Source organism: Corvus moneduloides, chromosome 20, assembly GCF_009650955.1.
Source record: "Corvus moneduloides isolate bCorMon1 chromosome 20, bCorMon1.pri, whole genome shotgun sequence".
Lineage (NCBI taxonomy): Eukaryota > Metazoa > Chordata > Aves > Passeriformes > Corvidae > Corvus > Corvus moneduloides.
Genome location: NC_045495.1, coordinates 3235413 through 3253339, shown reverse-complemented (window position 1 = coordinate 3253339; position 17927 = coordinate 3235413). Strand labels below are relative to the sequence as shown.

General features: G+C 40.7%; 1 protein-coding gene across 2 annotated transcripts in view; it reads left to right on the top strand.

Annotated features, from left to right (window-relative positions):
• The window catches only part of ULK2 (unc-51 like autophagy activating kinase 2), a 36218-nt gene that overhangs the window by 11613 nt on the left and 6678 nt on the right, over positions 1–17927 (top strand). For both annotated transcript variants that reach the window (XM_032130193.1, XM_032130192.1), the window contains 17 exons: positions 311–347; positions 1534–1707; positions 2787–2860; positions 3377–3478; positions 3829–3887; positions 4197–4279; positions 6280–6330; positions 6710–6795; positions 7387–7558; positions 8457–8517; positions 8758–8850; positions 11820–11957; positions 12964–13109; positions 13345–13425; positions 16143–16429; positions 16534–16727; positions 17224–17333. In XM_032130193.1, coding sequence (XP_031986084.1) covers positions 311–347; positions 1534–1707; positions 2787–2860; positions 3377–3478; positions 3829–3887; positions 4197–4279; positions 6280–6330; positions 6710–6795; positions 7387–7558; positions 8457–8517; positions 8758–8850; positions 11820–11957; positions 12964–13109; positions 13345–13425; positions 16143–16429; positions 16534–16727; positions 17224–17333 — 1948 coding nt within the window. The remainder of the gene's footprint in view (positions 1–310; positions 348–1533; positions 1708–2786; positions 2861–3376; positions 3479–3828; positions 3888–4196; positions 4280–6279; positions 6331–6709; positions 6796–7386; positions 7559–8456; positions 8518–8757; positions 8851–11819; positions 11958–12963; positions 13110–13344; positions 13426–16142; positions 16430–16533; positions 16728–17223; positions 17334–17927) is intronic.

The window sequence follows — 17927 nt, the reverse complement described above, 5'->3', positions numbered from 1 at the left end:
CCTTTGCACAGCTGCAAACTAACCATGGCTTGCTAAAACAAACAATTTTGAAAAGTAAATTATGAATTTCCTATGCCTCACTAAATTTATCAGCACTGTTTGTTTCATAAATTATTCAGTTTCATGTTATGATACTGTAAGTATTGATGAAGTGAGACACCTCAAATTATTAATTACAAATAATTAACAAAGAAATTTTAAGGCAAACAGCTGGAAGCAATCTAATTTTCATTGAAAGATTACAAAGTAGAAATGATGTAGCAGGTGTTTCAGTGGTTGTATTTTGAATAAAACCCTTTGTTTTTAACAGTACTGCAATGGTGGGGACTTGGCAGATTACTTACAAGGTAATTGATTACTGTATTTCCCTATTATTTTGCTTTACATGTTTATATTCAGTGTTCCTGACATCCATTGGTGTTTCTCTGAGTCTTCTGCCTGTGCTTTAAATGTGGGTGAATGTGATAATACACAGACAGAAAATGCTTTTTTTTTTTTTTTTTTGCCACAGCTGAATGTAACATTCCCTTATTTGTCAATGAGGGAGAAGCTGTAGTTAACCATAAGTAGCATGCTGAAAAATGTGTGGGTTTCTATTTCTAAGACTGCATTTTGGGGGCTGTTCCCAGTGTTTTGATTCCACCTGTTTTCTTTTCCGAGATGTGAACTTAAAAGCACTGATTTACTTATATAATAATGCTCTCAAGAAAGAGGCAGTGCTGGCTTAGGAGAGATTTTCCATGATTCTGCCCAAAGTGAGGACAGAATTTATAGAATCATGACAAATGGATTCTTCTTACAACCAAAATTTTGAGCAGAGATGTTAATCTTCATATTTTTCATGATGAAAATGTTCTACTTGCCCTTGTATCTCAGTGTGTTGAAGGAATCTTTTTTTGTGCACATCTATTGTTATGGTAACTGTGTGTATTAAAAGCTTAATTCACTTGCTGTTAAAACCTTTGGAAAGACTCAGACAGTGAAATCCAGCTCCTGTGTTCAGTGCTTTTTCAGGCTGCAGAATGAGATAATACCTTCTGAAGAGACTTTCTAAAGTAGATCTCATTTTTTTCCTTTCAAATTAATCTTATCCTGGATGAAATTTCTGAGCAGAGTGGTTCTCAGCATCCCTATAATGATTTGTTTAAAGAACAAGTTTTATGGCTTCAGGTTTTACAGTGATTTTTGGATACACTTTATATGAAGTTCTTTTATTTTCTTATCTCCTTTGCCTTTTTAGCCAGTTTAGGATTTAATGGCGATTGAGAAGTTTTACAAATATGATGCTACCAAGTTGAATAAACTACTGTAAAAACAGATGATTCAGAGTTCTGTAGCTGCTGTAAAACTATAATGATGTCTATATGTTTGAAAATATTTACATGTGTAGAAAAACACTGGGGATTGGATCTGATTCATAATGATTGGATTGTAATTCACTATGTTTTCAGTTGATCACTGTGAAGCTTATTGCTTTTACCCAACAATATTGATATTTATCCTCCCCCCTGCTCCTGTGTGTGTCATTCCCAGCTAAGGGGACTCTCAGTGAGGATACCATCCGAGTGTTCCTGCAGCAGATTGCAGCAGCCATGCGCATCCTGCACAGCAAAGGCATCATCCACAGGGATCTCAAACCCCAGAACATTCTGTTGTCCTACGCCAGCCGTCGGAAATCCAGTGTCAGTGGCATACGCATCAAAATAGGTAAATTTTCTCTGATTGGAAAGGTAAATCAGCACTGTTGGATTGTTTCCCTCCTCAGAAATGTCTCTCCAGTTCAAGTACTGGATATGGAGTGCATTCAGTTGATGCAAATCAGACAGCAAGTCAAGAATGTTGAGCTTCATGCTGTGATGCATTCTCAGGATAAAAAAAGATTGAATCATAAAGACCTTTTTGATTAAATCTGCAGGACAAATCTATTTAGCTGATGTTTCTAGTACTAAACTATTTTAATTAGGCATAAATCTAACTTTTGAAACTTGGAGTAGCCTTTAACCCATTTCAAAACTGTGTGTATGCAAGACTCCAGTTGCAGTTCCAGCTGTTTGCTTTTTTAGTGGTAGACCCTTCTAAGGGTTTTTTGAGAAGTGTAGAAATGAAGGTTATGGCCTATTTTTGGCATGGCAGAAGGGAGGCTTGGCCTTGTAACAGGGGAGAGATGTCAAGTATTCAAGATACAACCAAACTCCTCTGCAGAGGCCACTTCAGGAGTTTTAATCACTCCTTGTTGTCTGTTAAGCGTCTAGTTAAAAATACCTTGCTTTTAGCAAGTTCTTTCCTATGCTTTTGCTCAAAAATTGCCCAGGGGAGACAAAACTTCTTCCCTTGCTGTCCTTACTGGATAGCTTCAGATGCTTTTGCCTGCATGGAAAATTCAGGCACCTGAAACTTGACTTCTTAAACTTGTACCTGATGTGATTTCACTGCAGGCAGATTGTATATTCATCACCCTTAATGAGCCATTTATATTTAGCTAGTGACTTTAATCCTTTCCTGCTGACGCCAGACAGGCTGTTCTGCAGCTGGGGAGGTGCCTGAGCAGCAGTTTGTGCAAATGATGTCACTGCTGCTTCTTGGCTTGCTCATTTAAAAGATAATACATTATTCTTTCAGCATGACAAAGATTCTACTATTCCATGTAGCTGGCTAGATATTAAACCTGTCTTTTTTCAATCCCAATGTTAATTGTAGCAGATTTCAGTCAGAGACAGGTGATTTCTAGGCTGTAAAAATTTGAAAATGATCTTTCTTTTCACTGACCAAGGTTGTTCTTTACACAGCTGACTTTGGGTTTGCTCGTTATCTGCACAGCAACATGATGGCTGCAACTCTGTGTGGCTCCCCTATGTACATGGTAAGGGGCATTTCACATTATCTTGCTTATCTCAAACATTCTTCTGCCAGAACAAAATAATTGACTGCTTGCAGATTGGCAAATGCCTCGTGTTGCTTTACAAGGATCAGGGACAGAGTGCAGTTCCTCTTTCCATAGTTTTACTACCTTTTTTTAGCTTGGGATTTGGAGATCGTGATTGTTAAAATCAGAGAGACATTGAACATTTCTTAGTGCTTCTTTGTCCAAAGGAGAACTGCAGAAGCCAAGTAAATAACACTTCCCTCTTCTTCCCAAGCATGCCATATTCTGGATGCTTTCTTCAGAACATCAGCATTTCTAGTTTTTTTGTGGTTTTGAAACACAGCTTTCATTTTAGATGGAGTTCTTACCTCTCAAGCCATGTGATGCACATGAAAATGTTAATTTTCTCTTGCAATAAAGTGGTCTCTGCTAATACTGCTCTGACAGGAGATTCATATTGCTGTGGCTTTGCTTTTTTTGTTTTCCCTTCTGAGACTTTGCTGTTCTTTCCAGGCCCCTGAAGTGATTATGTCTCAACACTACGATGCTAAAGCAGACCTGTGGAGCATAGGAACCGTGATTTATCAGTGTCTTGTTGGAAAACCACCTTTTCAGGTAACACTTGCTTTCCTTTTCCATCTTCTCAGTCTGAAGGACGTTCCTAGGGCTCTTGCTTCTAGTCAGGAAAGCAGAAGCAAGTCATGTCTGAGTGTAGTGTTGGTGCTGCAAAGGCTCGAGAATACCAAGGGAGAAGTTGTTTATGCTTAGTCTGCGTGATGAGTGTGTTCAATCCAGAGGAAATACATAAATAAGGATCCTCAGTGCTGAAGTCACTGTTCTGCTTGGTGTTTTTCCCCCTTAATGCCCATATGCAAAAGCCTCCTTTTTGTGTATGTGTGCTTAGGTACAAAAGCTATTTCCTCCATGAAACTGAGCTTTAATTAATGTACATTTTTATTTGGCAGGCCAATAGTCCTCAAGATTTGAGAATGTTTTATGAAAAGAACAGGAATTTGATTCCTAGGTATGTCACCATGGCCTTTCCTGTCACTTACACTTGTTGATTGAACACTTTTTCATCTTGGGGAATGCCTGGGGTCCATAAAAATATTTGCTGCTGCTATCTTGACAAGGATGTAGTGTGATACCAGTGAGTCATGTTGCATCTTGCCTTCCTTGTACCTAGCTGAAACTAGGTGTACCAAGGCTATAGAGCACAGATAGTGATGACTTAGGTCGTAGCAGAATGCTGATTTCCTGAAATTCAATGTGCTATGCATTATTCAATGCATGCATTAAATTTAATGCATGTTTTACTTCCTCATGTGTGCAGCATTCCTAGGGAAACATCAGCTTACCTGGCTGACCTGCTGTTGGGTTTGCTTCAGAGAAACCAAAAAGATAGAATGGACTTTGGTATGTATTTCTCTTTTCCTCTTGCTCTTTTGACTTTCCTTGTTAGTTGTATTCATGTGACCAGAATAATTATCTTGACCTTTTGTCTACAGCCAATTATGTGAGAAGTGAAGGGGTTTTCTTTCTTCTCTGTTTTCGTAAAGAAGGCAGAGTAGCTAAAATAAATCACTGTCAGTATTAAGTGATGTACATAAATCATGTTGAGTAGTGAAATATAAATCAGTTTAATTCTTTCAGTTGTGCCCTTTCCTTTGAGGGTTTGCTGCTATACCTAAAATTTCATATTGAAGTCTTATTTCTGTTACTTTAACTGGTTTTGGCATCATACTGGGAGCAAACATTTCTGATCTCCATGTGGTTGCAGAAATGTAACAAAGTACTGGAAGAACCCACTTTAGAAACACACTATTGAAAAGCTAAATCTTCATTAATTCTTCTTAGCTGCATCTTGTATGTCATGATATTCATGCTGGTTATTTAAATTATATAGCACTACTTGTCAATGCAGTTTTATCATAGCTGCCAGGAAATGTTAATCTTAAAACTTTAGTTTTAGTTTAGTTTAGTTCAGCTCCAGAAAAAGCTCACAATAATTGGGTAAAATGTCATAAATTCTACTGACTGTACCCAGAGGTCAATATATAAATCTCTATGTGTAGGAGAAATAACACATCACAAACATGGACTGTGAGTAGTTGATTCCACTCTGCACTCTGGGTGTGCTGATCCCTACAGTTTCTTCAAACATGGGGAATTCACTGTATTGCTTGTGGTGGTGGGAGAAAGCATTTGTGCTTCGAAAGAAAAATAGAAAGCAGAATGGCAGTGATGAAAGTCATGTTTTCCTTGGCTGAGCCACTTAAAGGGCCTCAAAGGGGCTGCTCTGGAATGTGCTTAGCAAAGGGAGTGAAAGGGAGAGTTTATAACAGAGCCCAGTCGCTTGTTGTTAAAGTAAAAATAGCACTGTAAGTCTTGTTGATCTTCCAGTAATATAAAGTAGAACAGCAGGTGTTGTACAAAAGCTGGAGAGCACCTGATCCTTGTGTTAAAGTTAATAATTACATAGTTCAGGCATTACAGCTTGATTCCTTCCCTTATTGGGTCAGGGAGAAAAGTGTTGCTGAAGGAAAGGAGATACTGCAGGCCTCAGATTCCTTCTCTTTTTTTTTTTTCCTTGTTATTTGCTCATGTCTGAGGCACAGCATTGTTTTGCCTCAAGTGTTGGGACATTAAAGTTCACCCAGCTCAGCAGCTGGCTCCCACCAACCCTCAAATTCCCTGAACTAGCTGAACACTGCTCCTTGCAGAACAAAACTTTCCATGTAACCTGGTGGCCAATTGGTTATGCTCAGTTAAAAGTGCCTCAGCATATCCATTTACCACAAAAGCAAACTATTTCTAATGTAACAACAGTGAGTTCACTGAGGAATTGTTAAAGAAATAGTGTCTAATTCTGCTTTATGCCATGAACTGGCTGCACAGGTTGTGTTCTGCTGTTGGGAAGTGGAAAGGAGAATGGCTCTGCTGTGATTTTTTTTTTTTGCCACCTAAGGTGTAGCATTAATGGATTCAGAAATAAATGTCAATCCTCGAGAAAGGCAGAGCTGAAAATACTTCCAGTGTCTGGTGTGAAAAATGCTCACTGTTTTGAAGAGCAGACTAAAACTGAATTACTACCACAGAGAACATAATTTCCTCAGCAGTATAGGAAGGCTTCTTGTCTTCATGGCTTTAAGTGCAGTCATAAGATGTCCTCCAGTGATTCAGTCTGATTTGCCTTGCTGACTGATGTTTGAAGCTATTCAATTGATTCTTGTTTCCTTTCCAAACTCTTCAGCAGCACATACCATAGAAAGCTTTAATCTTTTATAAGCTCTTCACTCTCTGGCTCTGCAATGTTGATTCTGGGAAGGCAACCATTTATCACCATCTGCAATATAGTCTGTAAATTCTGTCATTTGTACATCTACTCACAGTGGTGGTTGTTTCTTGTTCTACAGAAGCATTTTTCAACCACCCTTTCCTGGATCACGTTTCAACAGTGAAAAAATGTGAGTAGGTTTTGGGTTTTTTGTCACTTATTTGTGTAAATGATGAACGTTGCAGGCTGGGAGGGAGAAAGATCTGCCAAATATCACACTAAGTGTTTATGAGACATTTTCCTCAGCCTGCCTGTTGTTGTGCTCTATTATGAGGCTGAGTGTTGAATCCTTTTTTGTGTTATGCCAGACTGAAATGTGATACTTATTTACTTGTTCTTTTGACGTTTCCACTGAACTTAAATACCCTCGTGTGATTGAGGATGTGCTGTTCTTATAAGCTGTGTAAGGGCTTATGAATGAGAAGCAGTGAGGAAATTTGTTTGAAATTCAGTCTTTTGAAGTCTTAGTCCTTTTTTTTTTTTCCCCCCTCTGGGTTTTTCTCTTCTAGCTTGTCCTGTACCAGTGCCCACGTACCCAGGCTCAGTCTCTGGCAGTTCCTGTGGTAGCTCTCCTTGTCGCTTTGCTTCTCCTCCAGTAAGTTCTGTGTTACACAACAATCTCCAGAAAATGCTTTCTGTAATGTTTAGCCAAGAGTTCATGAATTTTTTAGATCTTTTAATTCTGACAGTGTAAACTGTCATGTTCAAGAGCAAAGAGCAAGGAACACCTCTGTCTTTTCCTTAAATACCATTAACATTTTGGTGCTCTCTTGCTCCTTGTGTTGTATCTTGTGGGGTTTTTGTTGTTCTGTTTGGTTAAGGTAAAAAATACATATAAGTATCATATGCTAGAGCAGCAAATCTTTAAATGTTCTAATATGGTTTGCAATGTAATGGCTGTTACAGAGAAATTTTGAATTGGCCCTTCTGGCTAAGGCCCCTTATTACAAACCAGTGGCTTCAATTTGATGTGACATTTGGAAGAGGTACATCTCTATCACCAGGAATGATTGAATAAATCACAATTGTTTAAACTCACAGTCTAATCAATACAGAACTGTCTAAACTGACACTACAGGGTTATCCAGTATTTGAAATTTCATAGTTCAAAAGCATTTCTACTTTCTGAATCACTGGATTTACAGTGGGTTTTTTTCCCTTTCTTTTTCCCAATGCCCCCCTCCAGTCTCTGCCAGACATGCAGCACATTCAAGAAGAAAATTTGTCTTCCCCTCCACTGGGTCCTCCTAACTATCTTCAAGTCTCTAAAGACTCTGCCAGTACCAGTAGCAAGAACTCCTCTTGTGACACAGATGACTTTGTTCTTGTCCCACACAATATCTCTTCAGACCACTCATGTAAGAGCCTTTCTTATTTTTACATCTCAAACCAATTTTCATTCATAACACACTTCTACCTCCCGTTGTTCTTTGGCTCTCTTTGCTCTAAATGTGTCTGAATTCACATTGAAATTAATTTCTGTAGTTTGATTACTCTCTGGAGGGAAACTCTTTGGTACTGTACGTCCATCAGGGACATTTTAATCTTCAGTTGAGCAGCCAAATATGTAAGAGGGGTGGTTTAAAGTAATGGAAAATAGTGGGGCTTGGCAGTAGAAGAAGAGATTCAGTTGTAAACAACTGCTGATAAAAGACACAAGGATTCTCTTGGAATTCTTTGTGGAAGCAGGCACTTTGTTTCCTCCAGACTCCCTGAACATTTATAGCTCATGCTCTAGAGCTTTAAATAAAAAGTGTAGCTAAAAACATAGAACACTTCTAACATGAAAGGTAAAACATCAGCCTGGGCTTATACAAAGGAAAGACTTGGATGGAGCACATTTATGACATGGGCCCCAACCTGAATTGCACAAAATCAGCTGATTTCTGGACAATGCCACCAACTTGTGGTAAATATTTGACTAAATGACTGCCTGGAGAGTTTCTGTCATCCATTGTTGTAAACATCCCAGTGCTGATACCTTGTACCCCTAAACAATGGAGTTTATTTCAAAACTGTTGTTAATATGAAAAAAACTCATGAACAAACAGCAAAATAACTTGTTAAAGAACTCCCTTCCCCAGTTCCATTTATGTTGGGGATCACATTTGAGGTATTTTCCTACACAAAATAGTTTGTGGAAAACTTTTGTATGTTCACAGAAGTGGTTTTTTTCTACAACAGCAGTATTGGAAATGTAATTTTTTTTCTGATTCTGCTTCCTGATGTGGGTTTTGTGTGTGTTCCCTCCTGCAGATGATATGCCTTTGGGAGCAGCTGGCAGGCGGGCTTCCAGCGAGTTCTTGATGTGTGGAGGGTAAGTGTGCTGAGCTTCTTCCAAAAGAAACTTCTTCAAAGATTGATGCTGCAGCTGCAGAAGGGGGTTCTGGGCTTTTGGCACTGGGTTGTCATAGCTCTGTGGACTTTCAGAAGGATTACCAAGAATTGATTTTGATAAGAGTATCTAAACAGCTTGAATTAAGGAAGTTTTGCTGCCAAGTAGAGAGTTTCTCTGGTGTGAGGACCTGTCTTTTGACAGTGGTTTTTGTTTTCACAGGCAGTCACCATTAACTATTTCTGGAAGCTCAGGAACTGTACAGAAACCATCTTCAGCCTCTTCTCGAAGTGCTGCCTCTGGTACAGCTAACAGGTGTGTGATGTGGCCTTAGATTCTCTGCTATGTTATGGTTTTGGCTTTATTTATTTATTTTTTTAATTGTGAAACTGGACTAAAATAGAAGCCAGACCTCTTTTTTCCAGCCTCTCTACACTGCATGCCTTCTCTGGTATATCCCAAAAAGATTTCCTTAAGGAGTTGAGAGCATTCTTTGTCTGTTTAAATTTTGAACTGTTTAAAAGCACAAATATAGGGACATAACTGACTTGTCTTTTTTGGTGCTGGGAAGCACAGCACAGCCTTAATGTAGTGAGTCAAGATGTTGAATGCAGATACGTTTTGAGAAGTGGTTGTGAGAGAAGAGGAACTTTGAAAGCCCAGATTGCTGTGGATTTGTATCTTGTAGCTGGTTTGGTTTGTCTGGTCACTGGGTGTGGCTTTTGTGGAAGTGATTACCGTGAATTTCATGGCTGTGTCTCACAAGATGCCAAAGTCACATGAAGGAGCTAAACATGTATTGCAGGTTTTCCATCAGCAGGACTGGTAATTAGTGCCCTTTCTTCCACATGGCTGTAGGCTTCAGTTTCTGCTGGTTTAAAATAGAACTGATTTTCATCAGTGGTGCCTGAAATCTTTCCTGTGTTATATTGGAAAAAGTAAAGCTTAATGATGGAATATCTAAGCAGAATTTGTTCAAGTGATTAATTTTGTGATGTTTTCAGAACAAACAGAAAGAGGATGAGTGGCTAACTGGGGAATAGAGCTATTATGTTGGGTGCATTTTTGGCTTGTGCCAGTGCTAGAGGGCTGCAAGTCAGCATTATTTGTTTAGAAATGCTTGTCACAAGAAAAGTTTGCTACTTTGTGCTGATCTTTGTGCAGTTGGTGCAATCTGCTGACAGGGGCTGTCGATACAGCTTTTAGCCTCATGTTTTATGTTTAAGGGCAGATAATGGGGATGGTTTGCCTGTAGAGATCCATTTGCTCTGAATTGGCCACGTACAATGTAGTATAAATACACTGTTCTTTCATGTTTTGTGTCAGGCAGAGTTTTTAGAGTTAGAAGTTTTATGAAAATATGCCACTTGTGTCATTTGTACATTACTAAGAGCTAAATGGTCATGTGATTAGAAACAGGTGCCTACTGTTCACACTCTGTGTTTGTACTTTAATAGTTTGATTTAATTATTGGCTCAGTTAATTCAGTAATTGCATTTGAGGCTGCTTGGGGCATGGTCTGAAGAAAGCAGTGTGTGTGTCTGGTATTCTACAAGATGCTGGGTTTGGTTTTGGGGTTTGGGTTTTTATTTCCTGACAAATGTTCTTTCATTGTTTGTGGGTTGCTCCTTTTAGATTTTTGGTGTTTTACAAAAGGTTATGCCCTGTGAAACAGGGAATCTTTCTGATTAACTGATCAAACTGAATTAATTGTGCCTATAGTTATGCTGCTGTATGTTGTGTGTCTTCACAGACAGTCTCCAACCAGAACAGGCAGGTTAGGTTGAGGTGGTTCACTCTCCTGTGGTTTATTACCAGTTTTATTCTCTGGATCTCAGAGAAACAAGATTTGCATGCAGCTCTGCACACATCTGTATTGCATTTTCTCTGACTGGTAACAAACCTCATCAGACTGGAGGAAGCCTGGCCAGAGCTCAGCTTTGGGCCTGAGCTGGGGAGCCCTAATGGGGCTGTGCCTCTGCACCACAGCACTGCTGTGCCTCCAGTTAGCTCACAGTTCCAGAGCTTGCCTGGACTTACCTGCAAGGCTGTGTGACAGCAGGGAAAGGCATGATGCTGAGTTCTTTAAAAGCTGAAGTGCCTTCATGGTCTCCTGAGTGTCACTGCCACAGTTTAAATTACATCTGCTTCCCTCTCCTGGAGGAGAGGCTCCCTGTGCTCCCTGAGTGTGCTGTGTAGTCATGGCAGGCTGCCCACAGCCTTCCTGTGGTTTCCACTTGGGAGTCCTTCTCCTTGCTTGGAAGTTTTCAGGCTTTCTGCTGACTGTGTGCCCACAGCCAACTTCCAAATTACTCTGGGATCCAGAAACTGGGTAGCAATAGCAGGACAAACTTACTTTCTTTTGCTGAGGAAGTTCTGTGCATATTAAGAAGTAATATTTCATTCTAAGAGGTAGCAAAGAGAAAAGGACAAATAGAGTAAAAAAAAAACAAACCAGATTTCTGTTCAGCTGGAGCTATGCAGTGAGTGCTGTAACTACCTGTCTTCTAGAGAATTTTTTTCACATTTCTTCTAAGAATTTGTAATCTTTCTTTAAAGACATGGTCAATAAAGGGCCAGATAATAAAGTGATTATCTTCCAAACAGCCCATTTGTTTGAAATTCTTTCCGTTGAATTCTGTTTTCCTTTAAAATTGTTGGTTACTGATTACATGCAGTGGTTTGAGTCCCTTATCAGGGGCCACACTGAGGCGAGGCAGGTCACTGCCACTCCAGCTGAACTTGGCCAATCTGCAATTGGAATCTGTGGATGAATGTTCAGGTGTGTGGTTTTGCTCCTCCTGCCAGGGGTTGGCTATTACGTAACATGTTTTCCTCCTGCAAGTTCACAGTGTCTCTGGGGATATCTCTGCCTGTGCTTCGGTGGCTTTTGTCCACATTCCAAGCCTGCTCTGAACTTCCTGTCCCTGGCGTGCTGGGTTTTCCTAGAACGCTATTTTCAAGTGTGGTAAACACAGCGGACGGCTTGGCAGGGAGTCAGAGGGATCTGGAGATCTCAGTGATGTGTGACCAAGGGCTGACTCCCAGCTCCATGTAATCCCAGCCAGTGCAGGGAAGGCAGGGAGTCTTGAACAGTTCCTGATCCTCTTCCGTGCAGAGTTGGAGCTGGGTTAGGACAAGCCGAGATCGCAGCGCACCCAGTGAGCGCAGAGGAAGTTTATCTGCCTGCTTCCTAGATTTTCTCAAAATTCTTACAGTCCAATCCTGAGAGAGAGACCTGCCTACCTGTATTCATCTCCTGTCTCCATACCCTCCAACTTCAGGCACTGTCAGCCTTCTGTGTCCCCCCGCAGCGAGACGGCGCCCATCCCGGTTCCCACCCAGCTACGGAATTACCAGCGCATAGAACAGAACCTCTCCTCCACTGCCAGCCCCGTGTCCAACCCCCACGGATCACCCAGGTGAGGCTGGGCTTTTTAACTCCTTTCTCTTGGGTCTGGTTGGTGTTTGTGCCCTGGAAGATGTCCCTGCTTTCTTGCTGAGGTCATTTTATTTCCACACTAAAGAGACATTTCAATGATAACAAATAAAAGCCCTTCACAATCTCAAGATTGTTGGATGGGCACTTGAAATATTTTCATGAAAACAAAATGAGCTTGTTCTTTCACTCAAAATGCAACCCAAGAAGGTAAAAAGATGAAGTCTTGCTTTTTTACTGCTCTTTGTGTATTGCATGGCATTACATCATGAACTGGAATGTCAGTAATAAGTTATGTTTTGTTTCCACACATGTAATGATGAGATGAATGCTTTGTTGTGTAGAATATCAAGGAAACAATTTTTGGCATGCTAATTAACCAGCTCGTCTCATTACAAAGCTCTAGTGAGCCAGGCTTATCCTCTGCCTTGTGGTCTACAGGATCAGGCCTGGTGAAGGTCAAAGACTCATAAATAGACTACTCAGAACTCTGAAGATCTTTACAAAAACAAAACCCAGGGTTTCTTGCATATTTTTACCAGGATCTCTGATTTGGTTATACTTGCTGCATTTGGAGAAATGCCTTTCCCTTAAATAATCTGTTTTTAGTTATCTGAGCTGTATATCAGACCCAATATGAAAACTTTCTCAGAATCTTTGCTGATTAAAAAACAGACATTTACATTAATATGTGATTGTGAAATAAAAAATTTGATGATCAAGTTGTTTGAAGATTAGGGTGTACTGAGGGAAATCTATTTTAATGTTCTCCAGTTAACAGACTATTATGGCACTGAAAGTTTAAAAGTGCTTGTGAACAAAAGGACTTAATGATTATTGTCAGTATGGAAAGCTTAGCTTAAGTTCTTAGCTTTCTCTTGAAACACCAGTATTTCCTTTAACTGATCAGACTCCTCAGGGCAGATTCTGAAGCTTATCTCAAGGAACCAGTGGCCACAGTGTGTGTGACCATTCTTTTACCTTGCCAGAGCTGGAGTTGTGAGACGCTCCAACACCAGCCCAATGGGTTTCGTGAAGATGGGCTCGTGCTCTCCAGTGCCAGCTGACACTGCCCAGGGCGTTGGGCGTAGGTTGTCCACAGGATCTTCCAGACCATATTCTCCTTCACCACTAGGTAAGCACAGAAATGCTTAGCAATTAGCAGACCTTTATCTGGAACAGTAATTCAGAACTCGAATTCTTGCTTGAAACTAATCTTAAACCGCAACCTGCCCAGCTCAGTCACGTGTGCAGAAATAATTTCTGTTAAATGGCTCACAGAGGTAAACTAACTAGGTTTTCACTTGCTTTGTTGTTGTTTGTAAGTGAAGTATAAAGTGTAAATACGCATTTTGGTTTTGTTTGCCTAGTTGGAACCATACCTGAGCAGCTTGGGCACTGTTGCTGTGGACAACTCCAAGGACATGAATCAAGGAGTAGGAACTTCTCAGGTGAGTGACTTTGGACAATGCAATCAGCATTATTTTCATAGAGCTTCTAGAGTATTTTGTGAAGGGGAGAGAGCCAACACACATTAGAATGGGCTAATAGGAGACACTGAACTTTTGTGGAAACAGCCCATTTGTGGCCTGGGTGGCACCTTTGCCCATAACTAATTCCCTACACAACAAGACAGCGACTGAAATTTCTTACTGTCAAGATGAAAAAACAGCTCTGATGAAGCCTGTCTTTAAAGAGGGATGGTTTATAATGAATGGTAGTAATGTGCTGCTCAGAATCTGGTTTTGATAGACCAGCTCTGTCATGCCAGTTCTCAGAAAAGGGAGGCAGAGCTGCCAGTGCACAGCGTGCAACACGTTTTCGTCATTCCCTTGGGAAATCGGTTGGGATCTGATGTTACTGTTGCTAAGCAGTCAGCAAGCTTTGCAAGTCATAAATTATTATGGCATGCCAGCAGGAAAAAGAAAAAAGATCAGGAAGAAATAGGACTTGAGGATGTTCTGAGACTGTTAAAGATGGGATTGCACTGTAATGCCAGAAGGATTTGGTATAAGAATATGCAATTCAGCAGCTTGTTCTTCTGCTCTGTGCACATTTTGGGTGCCTTTTCTTCTCTATCTAAAATACTGGTTATACTTTTTATTTTGACTTTGTAAGATGTGGTGTTGAAACTGCATTGTGAGGTTTTCCCCCATTTAAACGCTTTTCCAAAACCATCTGGAGATGATAGAGCCTTCATTTCTTGGAGCAGCCATGTCTGGGAATGGCTTCATCCATATGAAATAAGTTCAATGGTGTGTCTCAAAAATTGCCTTTATAATTGCTGTGCCATTGGCTGGTTCAACAAAAGGAATTTGAAATAGTCTCCTAAAAAGTGAAAAAGGGTGTGTGTGAAGAGAATACAAAGCACTGGATTTGCTTTTCTTGTTGCAGCTTTTCTTTGGCTGGAATTTTGTCAGGCTGTTGATTTAGTGCCTTTTGCCAGTATCAAACTGACTTGTAACACACCACCACAGCACTGTTTTCATGGCTGGCAGGGATTTTAATGTTTCATTTCTTCATATTTCTGCATTCTTTTCCTCCTTGGCTTCACTTCTTAATTTGAAATGACTGCAGTGGTATTTCTGTTTGTACAATACCACAAATCGCAGCAAGTCTGTTTCTCAGCATTTAAATGGGGATGGGAAGCAGTTTTTTGCTTTGGGTGAGGTGAGGTCATCTGAGCTAAGATTTTTCTAAGGACTGAAGATGTCTTTCGTAATGTGGCTTCTGAACTAATTGAGCTGTTCTTGCTGCCAGTGGCAGCAGAGGACACACTTTTAATTCAGAAACCTTCCCTGGGGTGGCAACAACCCTGGAACAGTAACCAGTGAGATTTCAGACTGATTCTAAAACGACAGGTGAGGACTTTCAGTGCTGTGAGACAGACAAGCAGAGGGATTTCAGGCAAGCAAATTCTTGGCTGGAAAGTTAATGAGAAATAGACTTGATCCCTCTGCTAGAGCTGCAGGCAGACAGGCTGCTCTGAAACATACTGCTTAATGGAGTGGAATGAAATCAAGATGAAGTAGCTCATATTGAAAATCCAACTAGCAAAACCATGGGCTTAAGAAGGCTGAAAGATGTGTTGTAACAGCTGGGCACTTTACTGAGCAAACTGCAAGAAGTTTGTGGTGGTTTTTTTGAGCAGACATTTATGAAATGAAGCCTGTCTCAGAAGATTTTCATGGCCAGTTTTTATAAAGCTTTTCTAGTTGTATGGTTCATTTTCAGTTTTTCCCTCTTTCTTTTTTTCTTTTTAAACATGAATGAAGCTGTCACTTCCATGTCAGTTCTTGGAGGTTACAGACAGGCATTTTCTCTGGGAAGCTGTGACCATAAAGCTGAAGTCTGATGTTCTGTTTGTACCTTTGCACAGTTCCCTATCATGAGACATAAAAACACACACCGGGAACAGAACATTTCATCAAATTTTAGGCCTAATTTTGAAAGAGGAAGGGCATCTTTGAGTAGGTGAGGTGTTTATAAGAGATATTTCCCCAAAACCCTCTGTTTAAATAACGATTTAGAGCTCTCCCATTTGCTTTAGGAGAAACTTTGCACTCGTACCTAAGTGTGGACTTCCTTTGTCAGCTTTTGAAAAAAGATTCAGTCTGACAGACTAAAAAGTAAACAACTGCTCAAAGTAATGTCCCCAAACTGTTCCAGCTGAATAATTTGGTTCTTTTTAGCACCTAGTTTTCTTGCAGGAACATGAACTGCCTTTGTGTCTGCAAATGAAGTCATTACACACAAAACTAGTCATTAACATGCGATGTCGCATTCACGCTCTTGTTTGCAAGAATATCATTCCAGGCCTTGAGAACCTCTATTCAGCTTGGAATTTCTATGCTGGTTATGCCATTCCTGCTGAATCCAACCACTTTATTTGTCTTGGTGCAGGTTGCCAGATGTACTGCAGCTGCCAGGACAGCTGTCGGCCTGAAATTGTGCCTATTTGGCAGCTTGGAGGTCTCATCAGTGTGGTGTAGCAATAGTCCAAATAATCCATGGGCTAATTCCATTCTCCTTGCTATCTAGTGAGCTAATAATCAAACACATCTCAGTATTTGCAGTTTAGTGTTGTTCTCTGGCATTTTGGGCTTCATCAATCCACTTTCCAAGCACTGCAAGTAGAATTTTACCTTCTTGTTTGTCGTCTCCACAGGTTCTCCTATACCACCATCTCAATCTCCACAGTCACTTTTAATGGGAGCGAGGTTGCAGAGTGCTCCTACTCTCACAGATATCTACCAAAACAAGCAGAAGCTCAGAAAGCAGCACTCAGACCCAGTTTGCCCCTCCTATGCTGGGTATGGATACAGTCATTCTCCACAGCCAAGCAGGCCAGGTAGCCTGGGAACATCACCTACCAAGCACATGGGATCCTCACCCAGGAGCTCAGACTGGCTCTTCAAAACCCCGCTACCAACAATCATCGGCTCTCCCACTAAGGTTTGTTACGTTTGCAATTCTCAGTAACACAGTGCCTGAAACCAAGAATATTTTGGGGTTTTAACTTTGGGGTTTTTGTTTGTTCTTGCTCTTGATCCTTAAAGGCAACAGCTCCTTTCAAAATACCTAAAACTCAAGCATCCTCCAACTTGCTGGCCCTGGCAAATCGCCAGGGCTTGGCCGAACCCCCACTGCAGCCTAAAGATATCACTGACCCGAGGGACTTCACACACTTCCACTCCAGCCAGGCAGCTGACAAACAGGCAGGAGAACAGCACAGCAAAACCACCTTCGGCAGGTAGGCACTGCAGGGTTCATAATCCATCCCTGGAGGAGGCAGCTGGGCAGCAGAACTGCACACAGCAACTCTGAGAGGGCGAGTGAGCTGTGAGGGGATGCTGAGGTTTGGTGTGTGCAACAGAAACATTTTGTACTGGCTATAAATATAGCAGGGACTTCCTGGAGCACTTTGTGTTGCTGTCTAGTTCCCTTTTGTTTTGATTAGCTGAATCTGGAATTTCATTGACTCTGTAAAGCCTGTTCAGTTTTTGCTTGAAAATCCCTATGACAAAATTTGCAATATAAATTTTTTAAGAGAAAAAGGTCTCTTTATTTTTATGGTTTGCTCTATTTTAGTAGATCCGTGCTAACGAGCAAGATTTCAATGCTTTCTCTATTTTTGTTGAAAAATTCTCTGTAGTAAATACCAAGAATCTTAGTCATCCTTAGCTGCAAGTTGGATGATATTACTGAATAACTTTTTTTTTTGGGAATTCATGTGTTTTCCTGTCCAGATCTGTTAGTACTGGGAAGCTGTCAGATCAACAGGTAAAGACCACCCTTGGGGGCCAGTTATACCAAGGCAGTACAGACAGCCTCAACACAGAGAGGCCAATGGATACAGGTAAGGATCAGAGTGATACATCCCAGCTGTCTCTCTATGCCTGGGTTTTTATGGAATGCCAGCTGGATCACAGTTCTGCTTCCAACTTCGATAATTGGTTCTGACAATTTTTAGCCTCAGCACAGAAGGCTTTTCTTAATGTTTAAGGGGATCTGTTCCATTTCTTTAGCACAGCTTTAAAAATAACCAAGACAGGAAAATACTTATTTCTGTGCTAAACACAGAAATATCTTGACTGCCTGTGCTGGCTGGAGGGGTTTGGGATTTTCTGGTCTGGTTTTATTTTTAATTCAGCATTTGTGGCTTTTCATTTCCTGATTCCAGCTTGATTTTATATGAAAGCCAGTTTATGTAATTCTGGGTGTTTGAAGGTTTTTTCTCCTCCTCCCCAAGCTTGTACCTTGCCACCAGAAGTTCTCCCTTCTGAGCAGGTGGAAGGAGTTCTGCAGACAGAGCTGGTCTTTAGCCTCCAGATCTGTCATGATCTGCCTTGAGAATTTTTCTGTTGTATCTTTTGCTGCAAAACTGACATCTTCAGCCTCTCAGGGAGTCTCTGTTGCTGAGAGTAGAACACTGAGATGTGAAAATAAAAAG